We start from the raw sequence: 27,642 nt of genomic DNA, 5'->3' as shown, positions 1-27,642 counted from the left end.
ATGTTTTTTCCTGGCTTTTTTCCTTCTTTTATATTCTCTATTTTCTTTTGATTCTCACTTTTCTCTTTTTTCCAGACCTTTTCCCTCTTTTTCTGATTTTTTTCATGCTTTTTTCTTTTCCATTCTCCTTTTCTGTTTTTCTTCTCCTTTTGTTTCTTTTGTTTCTTAGCTTTTTCTTTTTCCTTTGGGGATTTTGTATTTATTTATTTCCTTCCACTTTTTAAGTCATTTTGTGCATAACGTTACACAGAAATTGTTAATATATGGGTTAAAGCAACAAAACCAAGTTGAACAGCCATTTTGCAGCCTAAAGATCAATTAAGTCGAGCCGAAAAGGCCGGTTTTTGAAAAACTTTACCTACTTTACACAACTTTGCACAACTTCGACATTGAATTCAAATACCGCATTTAAAACACACTACCAATTAAACTCTTGTTGTTTTTACCTACATCCACTGTCATTGTAGCTGAATACGCTCCTGAATTTGCAATTTTGAGCCCTGATTTTTATGCGCTGGATATATTTTCTTAAGCGCGGTCTTGGCAGTGATCAATTGCGCACGCGCGCAGTTTAAAAGAACCATTGCTCCCATCACTGATGTTGGCCCAGCGGAACTCCCCCCTTGTTTGCTGTTTCTTTTTAGGTACGCGGGACGAGACCCTGCTGCCGCCCCTGCAACTGGAAACAAGTCGACTCACTTGAACGAGCTTCAGAAATTCTTGGATGCAGCCTTCGACCTGAACGCCTTCCAGGAGAGGAAATGTTGAAATTCTTCATGTTTGAAAGTTTCCTTTATCTTTATTTGGCGAAGCAAATGGACTTCCAATTCTTATCAGTACAACTGCAGTCAATGTAAAGTCATATTTCATGATGACAATCATTTATTTTTCCTTTAAAGGGTTTTCAAACCTCATCATCTGAGAATATGGTTACAAGTTATGATAAGTATAGATTCTTGATGCAAATTGTTTAGGGAAGTTGTTTAACATTTGATGTGTTTGGATTTGGGATTTATTCATTTTCAATGTTAAAGAACATTACTCTCATTCTTAAGATTTGTATCTTTATATGTGTACCACGTCTGTTTTTTTTAAACAAAGCATTATGAGTTTATTCAAACTATTTACACCCTTTTTTGAAACGTTTTCCCAATACTAAGAGAGGGCACACTTTTTGGCTTTGCAAGACACATTTGGCAGTGGGCTGGGGTCAGGATGCAACAAAGGTTTAATTTGAACCTCAGCAATACATGTGAAATAAATTAAATGTCTGCTTTTCCATTTTCTCTATTTCAAAAATACCTATATCTCAATTTTTGGGGCCGTTTTTTTTTTATTGTAAACATTCCATCCATGCAAAAACTAAATCACAAATATTGACATTTTTATTTGGACTTTCTTCATTGTCAACATTCCATTTATGCCAAAAACAGAGGACCAACAAAGGGAAGTAAGTCTTTTGAGAATAGCAGAAATCTTGTGAATAAATATTTCATTTTTAGTTTTCTATGATAAGTACATTTAGGGTGGTTTTGAAACACACACAATTATATTGAAGTATGTCCTTTTTAAGCATTATATCAGATGGCATGCATTTAATGAATTAAACAAGCGCAGTGCATATTCATTCTCAATGCAAAACACATGTTTACACATACTATGGGAAACTTCGGATAAGAGTGGCACAAAATAAACTTCTTTTTAAATAAACATTACATATATATTAAAAACAGTTTTGATTGGAGAGACAGATTAAACAACCTGTCAGGCTGCATGTGGCCAGTGGTCTGTAGTTTGCCAACCTATGCTTTGTGTCATTTACATAACATTTTTTGATGTGCTTATTCATATTCGCAGTGTTTTTGGGGGTTATTTTCTTACTAGTTGCATATCATTTTGAGTTTATTCAATTAACGGTCTATATTTTTTAAATTTTCATGTGTATTATTGCAACACATAAAAATTTTAAATCTAAGCTTAAAACTCACTTCTACTCTAAAGCATATGAATAACCTAAACTGCTTATGTGTAACAACCTGTAAAGCCCTTTGAGACTCTCTGTGATTAAGGGCTATACAAATAAAAATGACTTGACTTAATAATACATTTCATCCAGGTGTCATTTACTTTTGCCATTAGAAGGGCAGGGTTTTTAAAAGTTGAATTTATATTAAATTGATTTCCCCTTTTCGTAATCTGACAGAAAATGCCGACGTCACACACAAGCAGTGAAATAAAAAGCAAACTGAAAACTTACGCTGTGAAAAGGTGAAGCCACTGGAAGATGTTTTAACAGCACAGCAGCGCTTTTTCACGAGACCCTGCGAGTCAAATAAAAGTGCTACAAAGGGGAGTTGCGAGGTTGTGACGCTCATCGCCAAGCATGAATTTACTAAATACTGTTTTTTTTCTTACTTTAACATAAAAATAAAGTATATTCGCTGCTCGTTTAAAATGTGCACAATTGGATAGGTAATCCCCCATTGATAAAAAGTCAATTTAAAGAGAAAAACAAATTCTGAATGGCTTGACTTGATATTAGCCTGCGAATACTATAACTAAATCAATTGTATTTGGGTGAAATTTGCACCAAATCAGAATCATTGGCCTCACCATTGCCATGTGCCATGAGGCCAGAGAACTGTGTGCCTCACTCTGCATCTCAGCACAGTTAAATGAGAAATAACTTCAATACTACATATAAATAATTATTCAATAATTTTTATCTTTACTCCATGAAGACAGGTAAGGCACAGACTCACCTGCGTCTCCTGACTGGAGGTCACTATAAAGGAAAATTAATTCTACGGCTCAGTGGCCTTGGGGCTAAGGCGCCCGCCCTGAGACTGGGAGGTTGCTGGTTCGAGCCATACCTAAGACTTATTATTGCCTCCCTGCTTGGTGCTTGGCATTCGAGGTTGGAATTGGGGGGTTTCGTCACCTAATGACTCCCAACGAGGTGTTGCAACACATCCGTTGGGTTGAGCCAGGGAATCCCCTTCTCTGTATCAAGAAAGAGTCAAAAAATGTGAATGTGTTCTTGACACGATCCACCTCCCACTAGGGGCATATGGCTCCGGTATATTATTCACCCATCCATTTATCTGCACCGCTTATCCTCAGTAGGGTCACGGGGGTGCTGGAGCCCATCCCAGCTATCCTCAAGCAGCTGGCAGGGGACACCCTGAACTGGTTGCCAGCCAGTCGCAGGGCACACAGGCAGAGAACTCACTCGCTTTTTTCACACCTAGGGACAATTTGGACTGGCCAATTAACCTAACATGCATGTTTTTGGGAATGTGGGAGGAAACTGGAGTGCCCGGAGGAAACCCACACAGGAAGGTTCAATCTCATGACCTCAGAACTGTGCCTCACACGTGCTAGCCACTACGCCGCTGTGTTTATCTGAAGAAGACTGTTGTCCCTGTAATAAATGTCTTCTGAAGGCAATCGGGTGTTATGTGTGATGTTTGTTTGGGTGTTCGTCAAATTTTGCCCTTTGAGGAGTTGGTGAAGTAATTATTGTCACGGTTTGCTTCATTAGCAGACGTCAGACAGATGGCATGGAGACTTGTTAAATAAACAATGTTTATTTCACAGGCTTCGTAAGTTGCAAACACAACAAAGACTGGTGTGCGTGAAGAGCGACCTTGGCACTCGCTCGTCTCATCCGGATGGTCATGTGAAAATATTTTGCTCGACTCAGTATAATATGATTCTTGGATTTGTATTCATACTTTGAAATATTTAAAAAAATATAATACTTGCGTAACACACAACTTGCTAACATGAACAGCATGCCAAATGGTAATACTTCATTGATTAACTGTTAGTTTTGTTGGGTTGACCCAAATGTAGGAAAGCAAGAAACAAGGCAAGTGTTCAAATAAGGAAGGTATTTAATCACTAAATCCAGGAACAAAGTAACAGAAAAAAAAGTGGACCCAAAACAACTGACAAAGTATCCAAACCAGAAGCAAACCAAAAAAAAAACTGACACAGAAATGGAAGTCAACATGGAAGTGACGATGGAAGTGAAAGAGAATGACCCGACCACTGAAAAACCCAGCAGGAAGCTTCCACATCCCCTGTCCCAGTGGTCGCGTTGGACGCATTACTGAAAAATAGTACCGTATTTTCATGACCACATAAAAGTCTTGGATTTTCTTCAAGTTGGTAATTAGTTACGGTTACTGTTTCTTCATTTAAAAACTCAGTTATCCCCCTGATTACTGACACCAAAAAGTAGCGTGTTACCCTGAAAGTAACTATCTCAATGCCAATTACCACATACAGCCATATAGAAGAAGACCCCTTAAAACTGCTTTAAAATAACCACAAAATAAAACCAATAGAAGAAAACATGTACACCAACCTGTGGAAGGAGTGAACCCTTCATACGTCTTGGCTCGTGCACTCCATATCCATTTTGTCTCTGAGTTTCTAACCATTCAAAGATCTCTTTCTTCAATTTCTGGGTACTGTCAAAGACTTTTTCATTTTTTCTCCCAGCATGGTGTATTTAAAAAAAAAATTACTAATACAAATACAGAAATTCAGCACACTTTTACCATAAATTATTTGCTAATGTTTGCCCCATTGATTTTATGATGGTTTGTTGTTCCTGTATAAGCCACACACCCCTCCCCAGGCACTGCCCACCATTTATTACTGGTCACACAAAACCAAAGATCCGCATATAAGCCGACCCCCTTATTTGAATATTTTATTTTGTAGTTGTTGACTCAGCTCAGACGCAAGTATATACTGTAGGGAGAATATCTCCATGAGAAGAATTCAGTGTCTTTGTAGTCTGCTTGAAACAGTCCCACCATAACTATTAAGCTGTACTTTGTGGGCAAATAGAAACAATCCCACTCTTCTGAGAAAGTTGCTGCCGGAACAAAAGTAATATGAGGCGATATGAGTAACGCAGAATCGGTCAGCACTCAGAGGGCTTTGAAATCCATGATTTAAACTTGATGAGTGGCCACAAAGGAGGACTGTTTTTTTCTAGGGGATAATGTTAGGATCTGGCACAGAGCCTTTTCTGAGAGGGAACCATCAGGGGAGTGTGAAACTGGGCACACCTGCATTTAATCTCCCTCGACCTTTATATGGACTACTTAAACAGCAGCCTGGGTCGGGAATTGTCTTTCACTTCCATTTGTATTTGCCTTTGGGATTTGTTTTAAGTTTAGGTTTTGATTTGCACAATTTGTTAGTTGTTTTTTGACCCCTTGTTTGTGTGTTACTGTTTAACCAGGTTTTATTTTTAAATAAAAATTATTGTTTTTGGAGCACACCTGCCTCTGTTACTGCTTCCCTGCACTTGGGTCCACCCGTCAAATGTTGAAAAAAGTACACATCAAAACACTAGTCCCAAACATTTAATTGCACATCTATAGTGAGCCTTTTCCACAAAAAAATAGATTTGTTTCACAAATGCAACACAGTACTACCACAACATTTTTTCCCAGATACTAAACTACTCAAACCCATGGCCTTGTTGTGCAAAAATAAAAATAATTTAAATATTTTTTGAATCAAAATCATATAGATAATGATATATTTTCTGTCCAACTTCAGTCCTAAAATGTGATTATTTAAAACAGTGAACTGAAGTGTGACTATCTAGATATATCCCTGCTGCACAGCTAAAGAATGACACAGATATGTTCCAATATTTTTTTTCTAAAAAGGGGTTACGTATAACCTTGCGGTACATAAAGGCCCTCTCGGGGATAAGTGAGATTTAAAAAAAGGTTCCAAAAGAAACATTATTGCGAAGACCCTTTGATTAAAAAAATATGTTCATTTTCTTAAAGGCTTTGAAAAAAAGCCAGATTGGCAGACAGGTTCCAGTAATGCAAAAAACATTTGCAAACTATAAGTGCCGTAAATGTTTCAGAAATTTGATTGCCGAATCACTGTATTACTTGACCACTATGACTTTAAATCTGTTTTATTCACTTATGTTAGGATGTGACTTAAAGTTCACTAAGCATCATCTTGAAACTCCAGGAACTATCCACTGATGGACCGTCTATAGCTGCAGTATATTTATTGCTATATAAATGGTTATAGGCCAAAAAGTACCCTAATATTTCCTAGATTTTTCCCCAGCCCGCAGTTTGGTCTCTCTCATAGACTTTACAAGAGCAAATGTCTGCACTTCCTGGTTCTCAGTCACGTGGGCCAACCTCTCTGCGCTGATATCCATGGTAGAACCCGGTATCTGCTTTTGGGTCTTGCAATGGTGACACAAATCCCTCATATCTAGCAACGCCTGCTCCAGATTTTGCATGAATAGTGACGAGTTTGTGTCTTGACTGTCCTTAAAGCTAGACACACAGAAGACGATTTGGTCTGACTGAGGGTTGTAGCAGACCCCGTATCCATTGGGGACCACAGGTCCATAGCAACAAAACATCTCAGCAGTGGTGGGGACCTAAAACAAGAGTGAAGGGAATTTCTAATTTGAGTCACTTTGACATTGATATGGTGATTAGTACCTGACTTGTGGAGAGAACAAACTCGTTGCTCATGTGATAGGCTTTGTCTCTAAAAATCTCGGGTTTCTCCAGCTTCAGGTCCTTCGCCATCAGGCGTAATCCCAGCAGGTGATTATCAATTGCCATCCCCATGATAGCCTGAGGAAGGGAAATTACTCTATGAAATCGTGTTATTTGCCGTGTGACGCTGGAATAAGGAAGTGGTCGGGGTGACCTGTGTTGAATTCTTTGTCTGTGCTGTCACAGCAGCTTGTAAAAGTTCTACCTTCGTTGCCACCTGTTGGGAGCAAGTTGACATTAGTGTCAATTCAATTGTTATTGAATCTAAAAGTATAGCTGAATGTGCTAATCATGCTCTCAAGTTCTTACACAATCACTCTTCAAGCCTGTCATTGTCTGAGCGAAGGCCAACGCCTCTGGTGTGGCCGATCGAATGTTGTCCACTCGGCCGTTTTTGAAGCGGCGGATTGACGCACTCTCGTAGGTGGAAACTGCTCTCCCATGGCATCTATTCAAGTGAAGAAAGCAAACGTTTTGGTCCTTTGCCGTGGCAGTTCTTTAATTTTTTCCTACCTGTAGTAGGCCAACTGAATGGCCACCTGGATGAAAGCATCTGGACTCATTTTCAATCCCTTGATCGTTTCTTTCCCATACAGGCTAAACTTGTAAATGCTCATGTCCAAATTTGTCACAAGCCTTGGGAATGAACTTGGCATTTAGTTCCAAAGCATTATTGGAAATAATAGTGGACAGCATGGTTGAGCCAAACCTCTGGAGTCTGTCTGCAGATGAGCTAAGGGATGCATGCGTCACAGAGGAACATTTCCATCGGAGTCGTCTCGGAGCTGGCAGCTTATTCAACATCATAGTCAGAATCGGCTCTGAGGGGTTGCTAAGCCTTGAGCCACAACACAGATGTCAATTCAAACAATCAGTTTTTGCTTGAGCAAACAAAACATCTTACTTGTATCTGAGAAGGTACTCGGTGCACTGCACCAGGACGACCCCTTCAAGCGCTGAATGCTCGCACACAACACCGCAACAGCCGTCACCCCCTACAACAAACTGGCACAATGACGCTGTTTTCAGAGCAAGAGCCCACTTTATGACCTTGGGGGATTCTTGTGTTGTGTTTGGTAGACCTTTTCTTTTAAAATTGGACTTCAGAATGGATCAAAACTGGGAACTCTGTCCTCAAGGGTCACATGTCCTGCCTGAATGTGTGGTATCTCTTCTGCACTACAGGTGATTCCAAACTCATACATACCCATGACAGCCTGAGGAAGGGAAATTACACTATGAAATTGCGTATCACCCAAATTGAAGGAAAGAAACCTCCAAAATCATACAGAACATGCTTCCCTTGTGAACCAGATTGCCCAAGTCTGGTCTAGATCATACTATCAGAGTGTCCAGCTCAAGACCAGATCCTATCACAGGACAAGACCGAAATGTTGAGGAGTCTAGACCTGGTCAACATGGATGAATGTGTGATGAGTCTGAGAGTAAAACAAGACATAAATCAAGGCAAGGTAAATCCTACAACCGGCAATGAGAACCATTGCCATTAAGAGCTGTAGTCTTGCCTGTTTTTCATTTCCACCCTTGTCAACAAGCTCTGTTGACGTCTGATAACAATCCTGTTTGTGTTGGGAAAGAAGAGTGTAACGACCCTCAATCATGCGCGACACAAGGGTTCACAGTCACGACTGCATACATCTTCAGCATTAGGTGATATAGCTGAAGGTACGGCAAGCACAGAAGCCCATAAAGTGCCAAACGAATAAGACAGTCGCACACGCCCATGGCTTAAAAAAATGAATGCGGTACCAGAGATTTAACAGTAATGCAACAAAAACACAGTTTTTGTGAGAAATAAAAAAAACTCAACAATCAAATTTCAACTCTGTTACAAGAGCATCGGAAGGATGCCAGGACTTAGGCTCTTGAGGACAAAGATTTTGTACCCCCTCACATAGCCATGATAAATATGTATAAAAGAATGACAAGGTTAAGTTGGGTTCATTTTGCCAGCCCAAAACGTAAAATATGCTTTCTCAAAACTATAAAGATTGCAGCAATGACATGGACAGGTGCTGGTTGATATTATTAAGAAATGCCTTGGAGGTATTTATCGTTTGCAACGTCTCATTATGATTTCTCTCAGAACCGTCCAATGTCCACACCAAATGCATTGCCTGGGGTTAAGTAAAGTCAAGTCAAGCTTAATTGTATAGCCCTTAATGACAAAGAGTCTGAAAGGCCACAGATTATTGCAAACCATAGACTGTTATGACACCATCCCCTGATCTAAAACCTACATGAGGGCAAATAATACACAGATATTGTTAACATAAAATATAGGTTACCAGAATTGTATTTTAGGGATTGGATTCCTAGACAAAATTCACCCATTTAAAATGTCAGCAAAATACCACAACTAGCCTTGTGTGTTATGACACGAATACATAGCATCTGGTTTAACAGATGTGTATGTTTGGCCTAAATGTGCCTCCCATAGCATGTTGATTCACTACAAATCAAAGGGAAGATTTGAAATTAATCTCTCAGGGACTAATTAATGGTTTTGTTATGCTCACATCTAAATGTATGCACTGTTTGTTTCTATCACATGATCCAAACGCAACAAACCTGCATGCTCTTATCGTACCACCGGTTTCCCCCGTTTGCATCGGCTCCTCCACCGTGCAGCATCATTGCGGCCCGAGCTGAGTCGTTCAGCTTTGCAGCGCCACCGTCATCCAGGCAGACCAAACAAAGGGAGTGCTCCATCAGGTTCAGAGAGTCCCTGTTGGTCAACTCTGCAGGAGTTGGTCAAGGATGTAAATGGATCCGTGATGTCATCTTTAGGAGGATCTTCAATACCTCTGATAAGTTCCTCGCGAGATTCAGCCCACTGCCTCCGCCCATCAGAGGTGAGAAGACCGATTGGTGGCTGTTCCTCGTCTTTATCATCGGCCATTTTCATTATCATCTCTAGCTGAGTCAGGAGTTCTTGGTTGTTCAGACGACGGGAGTTGATGACAACATCCAGAACAAAAAACTGCAAACAAGTCCATAAACAGTAATTTGTTTTCCTTTCGTTAGATTTTATCAAGGGCTTGGTTTTCTGGTTAAACAATTGTTTAATTAATGACGTAAATTTTGTCCAACACAAATGAAAAAAATGAAAAAAACTAAACAAGGATGATAGACATAGTGTCTTTGAATAAGTGTACACTACCTTACAAGCCTTGACCAGAACATGGTAATTCCCCTAAAACACGGGCTAAATAGCCGTGAGCACTCACATGACACCTCTTAACGGACAATGTGTAACATTTGACGACAAAAACAAAAAACAACCGTCAAAATAAGGAATTGGCATTCTATGAAATCTCCTTTGCATTTGTCCGATATTAAAAACAGAATAAACTCATCAATGATGTTCATGTATCTTGATTGAATGTTTGCATGAAAGAAGTTCTTTGGCTCTTGGTTAGTTGGTTGGAACCTTTAACCACTAGAGTCGTAGGGGCACCATTTCTTGTGGTGTTTGACTTGGGCAAATACAGCTTGGTGACACCCTTCCCTCTCCAGGCCAACATATGTTTCCACCCATTCTTTAACCAAGGACATTTTGTGTGTTAGGCCAATGTGCTAAGCTCTAGGAGGCGCTAAATCAGGGGTCCGGAATGTTTTTAAGAGCCATAAAGGCAAAAATATTTTAAAAAATAAACACACCATATTTTAAGACAAAATCAACCAAAACCGCCAAACCTGCTCTCAGGACAAAAGCTAATTCTTCAGCACATTTTATTTCACTATGTGACATTTGATGATTTGATAAAATCAATTAAATAATAATACTACCAGAGCCTGTGTCCCATATCAATTTAAATATACCACTTAAAATTTGTCTACCACCCTCAGTTACTTAAGAGTGTTGTGGCTCATTTTGACCGTTATTTTTGTCCTAAATATAGGGTTAAAACAGAGGTCAAGCAAGCTTTTTTGTAACGACGACACAAAATACTGAAAACGATAAGAATTTCCCTGATTTACCTTCGGACTGCACTGACCAAGGGAGAAAAAGGAGTGATGTGTGCAGATATCCGCCCACCTCTACTGCTCACCCAATCAAATTGCTCTGCATATTTGCTGGCGTTTTTATATATTTACAGATCAGTGAGTTTTCATCATTAATTATCTCAACAGTGAACATACATAGTGAGATGAGCTTCCATTTAAAGGGGTTCCTAACAACCTACTGCCGAAGCTGAAACGGAGTATGTTGGTGTGACACTGATTGTGAACTTTAGTTGACAATTGGCCATAAATATACTGGACTGAACAACAGTTATACAACATGTTGTGTCAGCTTTGCATGTACCAAAATCGCTATGAAATCACTTGACTTTGGAACACAACAGAGAAATGTGCAGTAGTTCAATTTTTATCTCCAAACCACATGCACTCATGAAAAGAGCCATATTTGACTCGCGAGCCAAGGGTTCACGACCTCTGCACTAAATAATACAAAATGCCCCTTTGAAGTCCCCTGATTGCCAATTAACAGATTTATATATTCTAATAGGGGGCAGCACGGCAGCGCAGTTGTTGGCGCGTGTGCAGCATAGTTCTGAGGTCATGAGATCGAACCCACTGTGTGGAATTTGCATGTTCTCCCCGTGCTTGCGTGGGTTTCCTCCGGGTACTCCGGTTTACTCTCATATCCCTAAAACATGCACGTTAGGTTAATTGGCCGGTCCATATTGTCCCTAGGTGTGAATGAGCGAGTGAGTTGTTCGTTTCTGTGTGCCCTGCGATTGGCTGGCAACCAGTTCGGGGTGTCCCCCTGCCCACTGCCCGAAGATAGCTGGGATGGGCTCCAGCACCCCCGCGACCCTACTGAGGATAAGCAGTACAGATAAAGGATGGAGGGAGGGATATATTCCAATTGGATTCGAATTATTTTTTTAGCTTTTACTTTGCTTGATATAAGGCAAGCGTGTCTGAAATATTTGGTCCAAATTCCATACACAAACAAAGTTGCAACTGCTGCAAGTTTTTTCTCAGAACGGAAAAGCACCCGATAAGACAAACGGTTGAACATTTTTATTAGGTTTGAGGCTAGCCTACCATATTGCTTGTAAAAATGACACTTTATGAAGCGTATGGTTTTTACATGTTAGTCTTTAAATTTAGAATACGTTGACCTATACAGAACAGATTTATTAGTAGCAGATCTCATTCTAGTTTAAAGTAAGATAGCACTTTGCCTTGTATTCTTTTATGTATCTTTCCATAAAATATGAATCTCTGTGGAGAAAGTTTTTGCTGTATTGGTCTGTGTTAGATTTGTTTGTTCAATGTACACAATAGTTTATTGGTAACTCTGAGCTAACGTCTAGCTAAGCCAGCGCGACGTGATCGTTATGCTAACGTTAAGCTTACGTTGAGATTTTCTGTGTAAACCATCGACTTTGTAAGGCTGGACAATGATTTGTGTGGGGCTATTTTGTGGTTAATTTAATATGGTTATTCCTCGCAAGGGTGTGCTGCTGCTAAGCTAACGATGACCTGATCTCAACGCTAAGCTAATGTTACTGCTGAGGTATTCTGAGAAGAAAATCGTTCTGTTAAGTAGAGACCACGTTTGTATTAATTTTTATGTTTAATATACTTTATGGTTCTGTAAATATGGAGAACATTTGTGTGGTGTTAGTGTGTTATTTTTGTGTGTTTGATGTATGCATATTCAGATTAGGATGCTTCTCCTGCTACAGGTAACCATGGAAACCAGTGTTGTCCCCCAAAAAAACGGTCTTGAGAGGGATTGGGCGCTTAAGACACACTACATAATGGACCCGACATCAGTGGAGGAAGCTGTCCAGAGTAGCGTCCTCATTGGTGCCCCTACGACCAATGCGATTAAGGGACCCATGAACCATGAAGTGTTAGGGCACTGAAGACCCTGCGTCATAGTTTGAACAACACTGCCGTAAAGTTTTGTGCCAGTTGATAAGTTTGTTTTTTTCTAACTACCTGGTTCTTACAAGCCACAATGATATGTTCTGCTTCTGGCCCATCGCTACCGTTGTGAGCCACAAGCGTGTCCCTCTCTCGGCCCGGCAGCCGGCAGGTGCTGAAGATCCGGTAGTACTGCTCCATACAAAGTTGCGTCGCAGCAAGTTGACCCCGAGCATAGTCCACAGGTAACGTATGTCTGCACACACGCTTTCATAAGTAAGCCCTGGATGTGTTTACATTTTGTGTATTTGATCTTTCACTACTTACGCATCAAGCAAACTTTTGTACTCGAGTATTCCGGAGATCAAGTTGGCAGCAAACCTACAGGGAAAGAGAAGAAACATATGTAGCATATTTCAGTTGACTGCAAGATGCAAATGTTCACTCCCAAATTGGCTATAGATGTAAGTGAATTATTTTGGGATTTATTCAATGCCAGTTTACAAATATTAATTTTTGCACAACTATGTGTTCGAATTTTGTAACATGTAACTGCTTAACAGTTTAGAGCAGCAGCTACAAGCCTTTTTTAAAATAATCAGTCACTTTACCCCAATTACTAAAGTAAAACGAATATGCCTCTGCTATTTGCAATTTATTCAAACATTTTGAAGCCCTTAAATGCTTTTTTTCTGAGAATTTGATAAGTGTTACAGAACAGCAGCTAGTAATATGTCAGTCAAGGATTTTAAATTTTATATTAGTATCACCAACCTTTTTTGAAGCCAAAAGTTACTGTCTTGTTATCGTGTTCTGCTATGTTGTTACTATATTCTTACTATGTTATTACCAGCTTTTCCCTTCATGCTTGTCCTACAAAAAAAGTTTTCCTCAGTGATAGCTGTGCCTAAAGGCTTTGGGGGTATAGTGCAGTGCAGGGTCCTGTGTTATGCCGAGAAATGCATCCCTGCCGAGATTTGCATCCCCCTAGCTACTATAACCACTTTTACCTCGTTTTATCTCACTTTTCGGGAATGTAATGGGAACATATAACCAAAACCACTTTGTCTTGTATTTGTTGGGAATGTAATACAATGTAAACCATTCCGTCTTTGTATTTGTTGTGAATGTAATACAACTTAAACCATTCCGTCTTTGTATTTGTTGTGAATGTAATCGAACGGTAATGCACACCGTATATAAATCACTTTTGAGAACTGTTATGCACTCTACCATAAAGCTTATTATGCTATAATAAGCTTTATGGTAGAGTGCATAACAGTTTTAATACGAGCGATTTGAGTAGAAAAAGGCAAAATAAACATTTTACCTGCTCAAAAATTTTGGTTATATGTTCGCCATTACATTCCCGAAAAGTGATATAAAAGTGAGATAAAACGAGGTAAAAGTGGTTATATACATGTGAGGGACCAAACCCCAACCCCAAAACGTCCTGGAGGGGGAGTGAAGCACTTACTTCTGGTTGTGTATTTGAGCAAATTATTTTTGTGTTTATTTGATGTCTCATCCGGTTGTTGTGCATTGCTTGCACTTTTTAAATGATCTGGTTTGTGCCAGACCACTCACACATTCCATTGAGCAGCTTGTCTGCCCATTGTTGAAAATAAAGTCATATGGTAAATTTCCACTATTCTCAGAAACGCTTCTCTCAAATCTCACCCATGTCTTGTAAAATACCGCCCAGCCAGTTGCCTGATGATTTTTTTGGTTAACAGACTTCTTCACAATCCCAGAATGTATTCTGTTTTTTGTTGTACTTTGTTTAATTGTAATAAAATCCCCAACAGAACTCTGCTATTTAGATTTTGTTCTATTTGTCATAATCGTGTTGAACCAAGAAATTTGAATTGGACATGCAGAAGATCAAAGCTCCCTCTTTCATATGTTTATTTATTTGATATTGTTGAACATATTAAGACAAAAATGGCATCTCGGATTTTCGCTCTCTGAAAAAGAATAAATTGGTTCAGCACACCTCAGACAATCAATTGGTGCCGTGAAGTTCTGGCGTGGGAATACCAAAGCGGGGCTTGAGTGGACCGGCAGGGGCAGCCTGCTGTCCAGGTACATGTCGTTCAGCCAGTAGTCGTACACCTAAATGGGGCAAATCAAACCTTGCGCTTTATGGCCACTATGGAATTGTAACCCAGTAGTTTGGTTCACATCAACTCTGCAATTTTAATCCATATTTTGTCTAATCATGTTGACCATATTTAAGAGTTCCACATCCTTATCAGTAGCAGCAAACCTCAAGACAGTCAGCAATCTTTTTTAGAATTCTAACTGTTGAGTAAGCCTTTTTAAAAATCTACATATCATAATATGTAGGGGTCCCAAACCTGTGGGCTGGGGGCCAATTGTGGCCCATAGATTAATAGTTTGAGGGTCCCGCATTAACCCTCCTGTTGTCTTCGGGACGATACGATCCACCACTATGTTGTTAAAACCCAGAAAAAATCCCCCAAAATATAACTTTTTTTTTACTTAAAATTCTATGTCACTTCCTAAATTGATCTTAATGGTAGAAAACATCAATTTTGTTTTTATTTCCATTTCCATATAATCTGTAACGAAGTATAAAAATGGTCATTAAAATGAGAACAACGCGAGGATGAATATGAAAGTTTAAAGCAGGGATGTCAAACTAATTTGAGCTTGAGGGCCACATAGTAGAAAACAAATTCTCACAGAGGCCGGGCTATTAAACTAACGGCATAAAAGGTTTGCCCTAACTGGAAGGCTGGGGGTGTTTTGAGAGGCCCACAATTAATTTTGTTCTGATCTTATTTTGTGTAGTAAATTATAAATGAGGTCTTTCATAAGAGTGGAATGTATTTAGCAGAATTTTTTGTGTGGAAAACCCAGTTATGCCAGACGCTAGCTCCGGCCGCCCCCAGGTAAACTGAGTTTGTTTTTACTAATTGAATGGAGGTATGTGTAAAGCAATTAAAAAATCAAACTTATTCACAATGTAGCTGAACACCTTTTGTAAAAGAAATGCTTTTACCCAGTTGTCCTTTTCCTCCCTCCTCTCCTCCAGCTTGCGTTGCAGTAGCTCTCCCACGCCTCCTGGAGCGCCAAAGCGCCGGACCGCCTCCTGGGTATTTTGGAAGCGCTCTTCCGTGAGAAAGTGTTTCACGCATTTCAGGTATGTCTCCAAAGTGTACTTTAACGAAGGCAGCGGCAGTTTGGGCACAGTCTAAATGGTAAGAAGGGATCAGAATCACATTTTAAAACCATCAATTCATCAACAAAAAAAAAAGTGATTTTGTATGCAAAACGATCGGGGAAATATTTACATTGTTGGCCTTGGAATGGTTGGAATCTTCTCGGTTACAAATTGACATGTCGCTTGTGCACCGAGCAGTCGATTCCCTTTAATTGACAGACATAAAAATTGGATTTTCACATCCTACACATGGTGTGCATCTGTGTGTGTTTACCTATGTGTGTGCTTGTGTGCCCGTGTTTTAGTAGTCTGTTTATCAGTCATGTATGAGAAAAAAAAGCCAACTTGAATGAAAACCATATACAGTAATGCTATAACGCTGTCCACCTTCTACGGTCCTGCTTCACTGATTCTGTTATTACTTCTCATTCATTCAGTTCTGCATTCTGATTGGCTGAACATTTCATGAGAGAAGGTATCAGTAAAATAAAACAAAAACATACATTTACATGAACAGTTCACTGTACTTTCATTTGTTGAATTAATATTTGGGCCTTTAAAAAGAGTTTCCTTTTTGATTTCAATGTACACAAGAATAGAGGATTAATTGTATAATGATTGTAAAAAAAGTAAAGGTTTGTACTTAATGGATTCATCTATTATTGGAGGGTTACCCCGTGATAAACGAGGGTTCACTATAATACTTCTAATAAAGTACCCCTCCTTCTATTAATGTCAATGATAATAAAAGTAATAAGAAACAAAATAATAATAAAAAAAAATGATAATAAAATATCTCATCTCATCAGCTGCACCGCTTAACCTCAGTAGGGTCGCGGGGGTGCTGGAGCCCATCCCAGCAATCATCGGACAGTGGGCAGGGGACACCCTGAACTGGTTGCCAGCCAATCGCAGGGCACACGGGGACAGACAACTCACTCGCTCAGTCACACCTAGGGACAATTTGGACCGGCCAATTCACCTGAAATGCATGTCTATGGAATATAATAAAATATCAAAATGCATAATAAAATTCTAAATAAGTATTAATAATGAAATTATATTGTCTCAGCAATAATAATACAATAAATAATTCTAACCCAATTAAAGCAAACTACATTGATAATGATAACGATAACGACAATGATGTTAAAATTATTATTTGAATATTTAAATTTATCACAATATATCAATTTATAACAGCCATTGCTAATAATGATAATAATGAAATGTTAAAATACTCAATCAAATAAAAAAATCATTACATATCAACTAATTTTGCTAACTATAATAATCATATAAAATAATGTAGTTATTTAAAATAGCGTTTTTATTATAGCCTTGTTATAAGAATATGGACTATCATTAAATGTACTATAACAATTCAAGCCAATCAAAAAAAAACTACAGTACAATAATAATGATAACTCTAATAATTACACTAAAATTAAAATAAGAAACAGAAAATAACCTTAAAGCTATTATTTAAACGATTATATAGACAATAAATCAGTTCATAACGTTCCCTGCTAGGGGCCCATCCATTTTCTGTGACACGTATCCATTGTAAGGTCGCCTTGGTGTTTGAACCCATACCAGCTATCTTCAGACAGAAGGTAGGGGACTCCTGAACTGGTCTCCAGCCAGTAGCAGGGCACATGGAGACATACAATCATTCACATGCTTACTCACACCAAGAACCAATTTGTACCAGCCAATTAAAAATTCAAATTTTCTTAATGTGGGAGGAGACCAGGCACGGGGAAAACACGCAAGCCCTGCACGGGAATGTTGCGGTAGCTAGAAATTGCACTCTGGACCTCTGCACTGTGGGGCTGTGCGCTAACCACCCATTCACCGTGCCGCCCCAATGCTAGTGATGAAATATTGAAAGACATAATCAAAATGAATAATTTTGTTAACAGTATGCATATTATGCAGTAATAATCTTATACAAGAATGTAATTACTTTAGAACTCTTTTTAAAATCACTTTGTTATTGTAGTATTGTTGGGCTATTAATAATCACACAATAACATTTAAACCCAATTAAAACATTAAACTATATATATAGGGATATATGTCACAATTAGATAGAAAAGAAAAAAAGAAGACAATAATTTTAAAATTGTTATTTAAATTACTAAAAACATAACATAATAATAGAGCTCTCCCTGCTAATAATAGTAATAATACTAATAACAAACACAATCGTGATAAAATATTTAAATACATATTCACATCTAAAATGGACTTAAAAAAATCATATAGTTATGTCAACAACAACAACAAAGACAAAAATAATAATAATACCGATTATCCTCAGTAGGGTCGCGGGGATGCTGTGGCCCATCCCAGCTGTCTTCGGGCAGTGGGTAGGGTACACCCTTAACTGGTTGCCAGCCATTCACAGGATACACAGAAACAGACAATTCACTCGCTCATTCACACCTAGGGACAATTTGGACCGGTCAATTAACCTGGCATGCATGTTTTTGGACCGTGGGAGGAAACCGGAGAGTCGGGAAGAAACCCATGCAAGCACGGGGAGAACATGCAAACTCTGCACAGGAAGGCTGGTAGCTGGATTTAAATCCATGACCTCCGAACTGTGCCATGGACGCATTAACCTCTCAGTTGCCTTGCCTGCCACTAATAATAATGATAATAATACTAATAATAATATCTCATCTCATCTCATTAGCTGCACCGCTTATCCTCAGTAAGGTCGCGGGGGTGCTGGAGCCCATCCCAGCAATCATCGAGCAGTGGGCAGGGGACACCTTGAACTGGTTGCCAGCCAATCGCAGGGCTAATAATAATAATAATAATAGTAATAATAATAATAATAATAGTAATAATATAATTATTTATAACTGTTTTTAAAATATTCTATTATTATATTACTGTTATCAAAATATGGGCTATTATTCATCACACCAAACATTTCAACCCAATCAAAACAAAGTATAATAACAATGGTAACTATCATAATAAGTTAAAAAGAAAAAGAAAAAAAAACCCATGTATATAAATAAATAAATAAATAAATAAATAAAAATGTATATATTCCACATTCTGGAAGAAATCTCTCTCTCTCTCTCTCTCTCTCTCTCTCTCTCTCTCTCTCTCTCTCTCTCTCTCTATATATATATATATATATATATATATATATATATATATATATATATATATAAACATTCACAGCTAATTAAAAGAAGATTAAAGTTGAAAATGTAGAACAATATACTGACTATACAGTAAATGGACGATAACAATAACAAACCATTCCAATAATTTCATGTCAATCGCAATAAAAAATAATAATCATCCAACATGATATATATATTTAAGAGCTGTTTTGGAAGTAATTTTATTATTATAGTATTGGTATCACTATATGGGCTGTTATTAATCACAACATAACAATTTCAAAATTAAATTAAAACAATAACCTATAAATGTAATGATAACCATCATAACTATAACATAACAACATTTTGAAAGAACAAAATTTATTTTGTGAATGATTATTTAAAAAAATCAAAAATAAATCCTCATATAGCAGCCACTGCTAATCAAAATTATAATTCAAAATGTAAAACAGCACACTGACAATAAAATGACAACAACAATAGCAAAGCATTCCATTAATTTTCTTTCTAATAGTCATCAGAATTATCGTCACAATTTTTTAAGCACTAAAATGTCAACTAAGCCAGTCATGATTTTTTTTGTAATTGTATTATCATGGTTAATTGAACTATGACAGTATTTTAACTTTCATTGTTATTATCTACAAATAAAATATCCGCATCTAAAAAAAAAAAATGCCTACATTATTAGGAAAAGGAGAGAGAACTCCCAAGTTCCACATTCTGGAAGAAAAAATTTGTCACTCTTCTCTCTACTCAGAGCAGGACATTAAGATCACAACATAAATGTGTACTGGTCTATACAGTATGTGTGTATGTAAGTTCTTATCTCATGTTCACATACTTTATCTTTTTGCACCAAATAACGGGGACACCCGATGAAAATGACTTGCTAGTTTTTTTCTCATGACAAGTTTTATTTCACTTACTCGATGAATCGTGTTTTCTCATCACTGTATCTGAGTGTGTTTGCAAACTCCTGTCATGTAAAAGCAGACAATAGTTTATTGCATGCACGTAACCAGCCCGTTTTTCTCGTGCTCAAACACCCTCAAAAATTCTAGCATTTAAAAAGATGTATTTTCCTTAATAAAGGACAGGATAGGCTTAGATATGTTGAAAAACGCTACCTAATAAAAAAACAAAGGTAAAAGAAAAATGTAAAAAACACAGCGTCGGAAATACCCCACTGCCTTGAAATGGTTCAGTCCATTTGATTCCTAGCACAGCTCTCTTAAAAACACCTATCCAGACTAAGATTCAAGATGTATTCTGAGATTCATGTGTTTTATCCTGATTAGTTGACCACATTAAATTGTGACAATGCACTATTCTTTTTAATTGCATAATTATTATAACTTCAGCCAAATTTTCAACAACTACGTTGTGATTATTATGACTTTTTTGCCTATTTATCCTGATAGTCTTTTAATTTTTTCTCTCTCTAAGTTGTTATTACGTGTTAACCCTGGAGTGTCTAATCTCGTTGCATACCATCTTTCACAACATTGATATTATGCCCAGATCTACTATTCTAAATTATCACATTTTGAAGGATTATCTACAAAACATTTACTATTAAATAAATGTTATGAATTGATACTGATTTTTTTATCTTTTTGGTAACAAAACAGCTTGTGTTTGAAAGCACACAGGTAGATTATTATTTAATTATTTATTAATTATTTAAATTTTAACCAGCCGGACACTCTAGGTGCTTAGCACCCCCAAAGCTCTGAACATAAAATCGTCCCTGGTTTACTGTCAATGTAGCCTGATTGCAAGCGGACAATGATTTTTGCAAATGCTCAATAAAGGTTTCTTGCAATAATGCTGTAACGAATAAGTGACAGATGTCAACTCCCCCAGATACCCCTATGTGAAAAATGCATTTCTTTTCGCCACATGCAAAAGCATCCAAAACACTTAGTGAGCGGGTTTCTTACCTGCAAGTGGACCAAGTGGATCTTATCCTCAGGCTCTGTTGAAATCGTTATATAGTTTTTTTCTTCATTTCTTTTTGCCCCAAGCATCCCTCATCCGAATACATGACAGAGAAGAACTATTAAGTCCCTTGGTGTGGCTCCACAGAGATGCTGATGAGGGAGGCTGGAGGAGAGATGGGGGTGCTGGTGCCCAGGCTCCTCCCTGAAATCCTACAATTCGCCAGCAACTTTTTTTACGCCACCATCATACGTGTCGTGTCGAATCGGTGTGCACTTTTTATTCTTAGAAACACACATGCGGGCCAGGGGTGTTACCAGAAGGGGGGGGGGGATAGGTGCGGGCAGTGCCCACCCATGCACACGCTTTTCCCACCCAAAGAAAACTCGATGTAGTGGTGAGGGCAGACGGAAGAATAAAAAATGAAGAGAAATCAAAGAGAAAAAAAATACAATAAAAACAGAAACAAGAGATAAAAGAAGAAGAAAATAATAAAGCAAGAAAAAAATAAGTTAAAAGCTGGAGGGAAACAAAATTATTAAACAAAAAAAAGAAATATCGAGAAAGGCAGAAAGAGAAAGGTAAAAAAGGCAGGGAAAAAAAACAAGAAAAAGTGGAAAATGCAAGTAAATAGAAAAATATAAGGGAAAACATAAAACCAAGAAGAGAAAAATAAATTATTAAAAGAAAAAAGGAGAGAAAAAAAAACATAATAAAGCAAGAAGAAATGAAAAAAAAAATCTTGGGGGAAAAAGAAATAAACGAAAAAAGTAAGAACAGTGAAAAAAGAAGAAAACAAGCATGGAAAAATAAGAAAACATGAAAAAGGGAGGAGAAATAATTAAAAACCTATGAGATCGAACCTCCTGTGAAGAGTTTGCATGTTCTCCCCATGCGTGTGTGGGTCTCCTCCCTTATTTTAAAAACATGCATGTCAGGTTAATTGGCCGGTCCAAATTGTCTCGAGATGTGAATGAGCGACTGGCTGGCGACCAGTTCAGGGTGTGCCCTGCCCACTGTCCGAAGGCTGGGATGGGCTCCAGCGCCCCCGCGACCCTACTGAGGATAAGCCGTGCAGATAATGGATGGATGGATAGATGACAGAAGGAAAGATTGACTTCTTTTCTTCATACAGGAAGCAGAACATGTTGAATTTCCGCGCAAATTGAGATAAAACATCTACATTTTAGTACTTTTTATTATTCGTGATATTTTGGGCGACTGAGAGAAGGTGAAAAAAATTGTACCTGGACATATATTTAGCACAGGGTTAGGGAAAATGTTTGTGTGTCTGGCTGCATTGGGCTAAAAAAAATTGCAAAAGGATCACAAGGAAAACAAAATGATTAATTTTATTTTTGTACCTACCAAATCAGTCTTGAATCTAATACTTCCGATACTTTATGGAAAAAGATAATAGGCATTTACAACTTTTCTCATATTGCCGCTGTCATTTAAAAAAGATTTATGAATCAATCAATGAATGAATGAATGAAAACTTTATTCGAACATTAAAATAAAAACAGAACAAAAACAATAACTCAACAACAAAATAATATTACATAATATGTTTAAAAAGGGGTAGTCAGAAGCAAATGCTTATATTCCCTACCCCATCATCTTCCCTATTAAATACACTAATTATATAACAACAATTGTAATAATATTAATAATAACAGTTATGATATAACAATAGCAACAATAACACAAAGTAGTTCTAGACGCACTATTCCCAATCTCTCGTATCACTCATACCCGATTTTCTTCATAGCTTTATCTCTAATTTTGTCTCTCTTTGGAGCGGCATTACATTCAGAAAATGCAGAAATTTACATTTACTGTTATAGTTCTTGTTTTTTGTTTATAAATAAATAATTGAATCCAATTGTTTTGCAAACCTAATTTATGAAGGCAATAAATAATGTCCCTTTTAAAGCATTAAATGTGTGAATATGCATTGAAAAACTCAAAACGCATTATGGCTGGCTCAGAAGTTTGTTTCCATTAAATTTGATAAACATCTCGATAAGTGAAATAAATACATGGTAAAAGTAGTGAGTGAAGAAAAATGTAGCCAACTATTTGAATGTTGGGCACCAAATCTACATGATTTATTCATACTACTTTTAAAAATTCCATTTTATACATTTTATCATTATATTGTGAACATTTTTGTTTGACGGGCCGGATGGAAAAAGCCTGATGGGCTGCATGTGGCCCGCAGGCTGCAATTTGCCCACCCTATATATATCATTTACAAAATGTGTTAGCTGTATTACAACAAAAAACAATTGTTAAAAAAATAAAAAAAATAATAAAATAAATTAACTTGGGTCAGACAAATTTGGGAAACAATTATTTTTAATGATTCCCAAAAGCAAAGCAGTTCACATAATATCCATTGTAGGTCTGTACACTACTGTACATGTATATACAAGAGCAGATCATACATTGAGGCTTTGCATTCCGTTATTATATTGTCACAAAGAAGACACCAAACACAAACATTCAAGGGCACACATAGATACGCACACACACGTTTACATTCTTTTGCATAATTATGGAGGGAGTTCACAGCGCTGCAACCGGAAAATAAAATTCTCTGCACACTTGTATTAAAATGTGTCGACTTGACACTTATAATCCCTGAATTTTAAACTTCTACAATCACCTTTTTTTTCTCAAATCAAGGCCACTGCAATGCTATCATATACCACAAAAAGCTGAATCTCGAAAATAAATTTGGCACTTGGAACAGAGAACAAGTCATTGGATTTCTTTTTTTAATAATCTTTTGTTGTTAACTCAAAAATAATACTGGATCACTGCCTTTTTTGCGCTTTTTTGATGTTCCAAATCAGTAGTAAGTACATTAGTATTATTATCGGTATGTGGAAAAATCAACACCTATCAACAGATATCACATTTTAACATGGAAGTATTTAGCCTGAGCTGTTTTGGAGAGAACGGTGACTAGCTGACATAAGACAAATTAGCATTACAACCGAAAATATTTCATGTAACTAAGGTCATATATATCTGCGAAATGGGCATGAAAGGCTTCTCAATTTGCCATTATCTAGTACCACAGCACCCACAATATATATATTTTCTTCTAAAGTAAGCTTCTTAAGTCACTTGATTGTAGTTCTTTTTTTTAGCACCAAGAACAAATCCGCATCAATTTTAAATAGGGCTTAAGTAAATGGTAACCACCCTGATTGAAATGTTCACTAGGAAACTTGCTCTTTCTCATGGTATGCAAAAGAATCACCCAAATAGATGTTCAAATTGCCTAAAAATAGCTGCAAAAATAATGTGTTAAGTACAATTTAATATTACTAGATTTTTAAATTTCCATTAAACTTTAGTATATTTTGTTTAAACTAATCTGAATTTGATTATTTCAAAGTATATTTTCTCCTCTATTTTACAGTTTTTATTATAAGTAAAGAAACTGATGGATTATTTGATACAAAATAAAAATATCAAATTCATCTATTTTTCGATCAATTTATCACATAGGTGCCTTTTTTAATTTAAATTTCTAAATTCCACCTTATAAAGCGTGACTTCTTGATGAGTATTCCGGAACCCCATGTCAAAAGACAGATTTCCTTTTAACTATTCACTGATATGAAACATTTTAAGTCAAATTGTAGATTTTATTTAAAAGAAAAAAAACGCAGTTTTAGTTAGTACATTTAATATTTATTTATTTATTATATTATTGATTAAGCAATCTAAAGTGTGAAAATGCAACTCAAACATCTTTTGTGAGGGTCTCAATAAATGTGATTCTAATTTTTAGTGTGGGGGAGGGATAGGCCCCCTATGGCCCATCCATAGTAACGGGTGTGGTTTTGTCCCCACCAGTATTACGTGATCACGTTAATAAAATGCCGAGATCTAACCTACACCCTTGATTGCACGTATGACATAACAAAATCAGATCTCACGTTTATAGCCGTTGAAGGGAGTGAATGAGTTAAAGGTGCTCTTTGCGGTAAAAGTTTCCAGAACAACTGGTATGCACAATTGCGAAAAAATTGATTTCTGGGCCTAGCCGCCAGCCTCTCATTTCCTCTTCAAGCGTACTCGCCGCCTGAGGACTCCTCCTCGGAGAAAGATTGCCTGATGAAGGTCTCGACTCCGTTTTCGTCCAGGGTAGTGCACAGTCCTTTGCGCTTCTTCTCCTTCTGTTCCATCTTGATGGAGTCGTAAAGTCCACTAGGGCCGTCCTCCAGCAGCATGTCCCTCTCCGAGTAGGACGGCCTCATCTGGGCAACGTTCTTGAGCAGCAGCAGGGCAGGCGCATAAAGCACATTGGCCAGTCCCATACCCAGGTTGAGCTGGACAAAACCCAGGTCATGTACGATCTTGCCGGCCACCACTGGGCCCATAGCGTAGGCCACGCAGTATGAGATGTCAGCAATGGCGTATACGCTTCCGTAGACCGACACATGGCGCACGTCCACTAGGAAGCCTAACGTAGGTAGCAGTGCCGTGTCCACGAAGGCGATGCCGAAGCAGATACCGCACAGAGGCACCATCAGCTCTCCAAAGTTCTTGCACGCAGGAACCGTACATGAGCTGGCACCGATGAACACCATGCCTACAGCGCCATAAAACCACTGGAGCTGTGGGTATTTGGCGGCCAGCTTAACGGTCAGGAAGACACCCAGTACATGCGGGAAGAAGGCGGGGAACCAGGTCATGCCCACCTCCCACTGCGTGGCGTGCATGGTGTCCTCCATCCAGGTGGCAATGGTGGGCTCCAGGAAGGCGAGTGGTATGTTGCAGATGGTAAGCGCCCCGGCTACCACTGCGATATATGGGTCCAGCATCAGCCGGTAGATGGGTGTGCCCACCGGCATGTTGGCGCGCTCCCGGTTGGAGAAGGGTTTGAGCACTGCCATGCACATGATGCCGTCCGCCAGGCAAATGGCGGCCAGGATGAGGAAGGGGACTCGTTTTCCGGCAAATTCGTACAGAACCCCACCGAAAGGAGGTGCCACCAGACTGCCAAATGAAATGAAGGCCAGTGCAATACCAAGAGACTTACTGCGCTCAGCCTCCTCTGTGTAGCGGTCTGCGATCAGTGCAATGCCCGATGTGTCTGCAAAAGCCGAGCCGATGCCCTGCATGCTGCGCGCAATGAAGAGCGACGTGTATGTATCGGCGAAAGCAAACATAAGAGTGGAAAGGAACATTATGCTTAGGCCAATCACCAGCGGGATGTCGTAGCCCACTCGGTCGATGAAGGTGCCGCTCAAAGGGTTGACGAGGAGCTGCACGATGGCCTTAGAGGCGAAAAGCACGCCGATTTGCACGTCGAAGTTGGAAGGCGCACGAATGCGTAAAGTGGCGTTGCTGAAGTTGGCGTGCGTAACGGCCTCGGCTGGTTGCGCGCGTTCTGCAGCCGCTTGCAGCCCCGCTAGATAGTCCGGGATGATGGGCACGATGACCATGTAGAGCATGTTGTCAAGGAGCAAAACCACGCAAACTATGACCAGGATGATCCGGTTCTGCCGAACCGGGTCTTGCATGGCGCTGCCCAGCTGCTTGGTTCGATCTCCCATCTGGGAGAGTTTGGAGGCGGCCGTTTGCGCCAGATTCGGAGCAGATGGTTGCGCGGTGCTCACTTCTGGCTCCATTTTTCCTTCTCCCGATTACTTTTCAAGCGTGCAATTGCAACTTTGGACTTATTGATTTTTCGGTTGCATCTGAGCGCGCAGCTTGCACTTGTCCGTCCCGGTCCTTGCCATGCTCGTCCTCGGGGTTTTCTCTTCTGTTAATCTTTCCCAGGCATCGTTGAGGCTGATTTTTAGTCGCGTACTGCAAGGCTCGTTGAGTTCTGCCGGTGAAGGCTCGTTTTGCACCTCCCTCCCGACCAGAGAATGAAAAAAGAGGCAGTGACGCACTATCCCTTTTACGCTAATTAAATACGAGCTCATTGCACATAAGAAAAAAGTTTTTTTATGCAATGACAAACTCGTATGGTTTGATTTTTTTATTCTTAAAAGGCGGGGTGCATCGTTTGAGGTGTCCTTAATTAAAAAAATGAAAGTAGAATATTTTCTCTATCAAGTATTCGAATAATAATACCCAACCGAATTAAAAGGGCTCTTATACTTTGGATTCCACTGAGCCTATATTTTTTTAATCTTAAATTTAGCAAAGCTATTCAGATCGGAACACATTATGTAGGAGGAATGAGGCGTGAAGAGGGAATTGTGTGTGTGTGTGTGTGTGGGGGGGGGTAGTCCTGAAAACTGACGTCATGCTCTCCCCCACAGGTTTTTTGGTTTCAATTCGTCAGTGGAGCATGAAAATAGTGAAAGTAAGTAAAGGCCTATTTCGAATGAAGTCCAAACGCCAACCTAACCCCCCCCCCATAAAAAAAGAAGAGTTTATTCGAGTGTATCTAAGAAATTCACATCACGAACCAGCTGACCGAAGCTGCAATGATGACACAGCCCAGGAGATGGCAGCAGCGAGTAAACAAGTTCCAAATTCCATCCAGCACCTTTAAACGATGGCTCATTCTGTTTGAATTTGAATTTTCTTGTAAGTGGATGCTAACTTAAAACAATTATTCAAGTGGGATGGTTAAAACACTGCGTTTAAAAAAGGGGGTTTATTTTATGTTGTATCGTCACCTTGGATGCTGTATTATTATTGTACAAACTGAAATAGTGCTTATAGCCCTGGTGACCAAAAATCCAATTGAGAAAATGCAATGACAAAATATATGACATACTAAATGAAAATATATATGACGAAATATCCAAAACACAAGAATAAATACATGACAAAATACACAAATAATTCATGACACAATAATTACTGAAACAAACAAATT

General features: G+C 38.6%; 3 protein-coding genes across 5 annotated transcripts in view; 1 reads left to right on the top strand and 2 right to left on the bottom strand.

The window, feature by feature from the left end:
• The window catches only part of ogdhl (oxoglutarate dehydrogenase L), a 47,148-nt gene extending 45,046 nt beyond the window's left edge, over positions 1-2,102 (top strand). For all 3 annotated transcript variants that reach the window (XM_088350631.1, XM_088350632.1, XM_088350633.1), the window contains exon 23: positions 645-2,102. In XM_088350631.1, the coding sequence (XP_088206757.1) occupies positions 645-768 (124 nt within the window). In that variant the 3' untranslated portion in view covers positions 769-2,102. The remainder of the gene's footprint in view (positions 1-644) is intronic.
• Positions 2,103-3,696: 1,594 nt separating this feature from the next.
• chata (choline O-acetyltransferase a) lies at positions 3,697-20,917 on the bottom strand. Its single transcript, XM_088351056.1, has 15 exons — positions 20,780-20,917; positions 15,809-15,884; positions 15,517-15,708; positions 14,485-14,603; positions 12,816-12,869; positions 12,564-12,744; positions 9,402-9,579; positions 9,168-9,337; positions 7,480-7,580; positions 7,285-7,413; positions 7,089-7,211; positions 6,885-7,023; positions 6,730-6,792; positions 6,516-6,653; positions 3,697-6,451 (listed from the first exon to the last, which is right to left on the bottom strand). The coding sequence occupies exons 2-15, from the start codon at positions 15,854-15,856 to the stop codon at positions 6,101-6,103; spliced, it is 1,986 nt and encodes a 661-aa protein (XP_088207182.1). The 5' UTR covers positions 15,857-15,884; positions 20,780-20,917; the 3' UTR covers positions 3,697-6,100.
• A 2,032-nt stretch (positions 20,918-22,949) lies between these two features.
• slc18a3a (solute carrier family 18 member 3a) lies at positions 22,950-26,623 on the bottom strand. The gene has a single exon (XM_088351158.1). It carries the CDS (start codon positions 26,432-26,434, stop codon positions 24,866-24,868), a length of 1,569 nt encoding a protein of 522 aa, XP_088207284.1. The 5' UTR covers positions 26,435-26,623; the 3' UTR covers positions 22,950-24,865.
• Between the last annotated feature and the right edge of the window lie 1,019 nt (positions 26,624-27,642).

The sequence above is a fragment of the Urocampus carinirostris genome, chromosome 13 (genome assembly GCF_059441175.1).
Source record: "Urocampus carinirostris isolate Australia breed hairy pipefish chromosome 13, RoL_Ucar_1.0, whole genome shotgun sequence".
Taxonomy (NCBI): Eukaryota; Metazoa; Chordata; class Actinopteri; order Syngnathiformes; family Syngnathidae; genus Urocampus; species Urocampus carinirostris.
The sequence above is the reverse complement of the archived record's forward strand: the minus strand, read 5'-3'. Positions and strand labels throughout refer to the sequence as shown.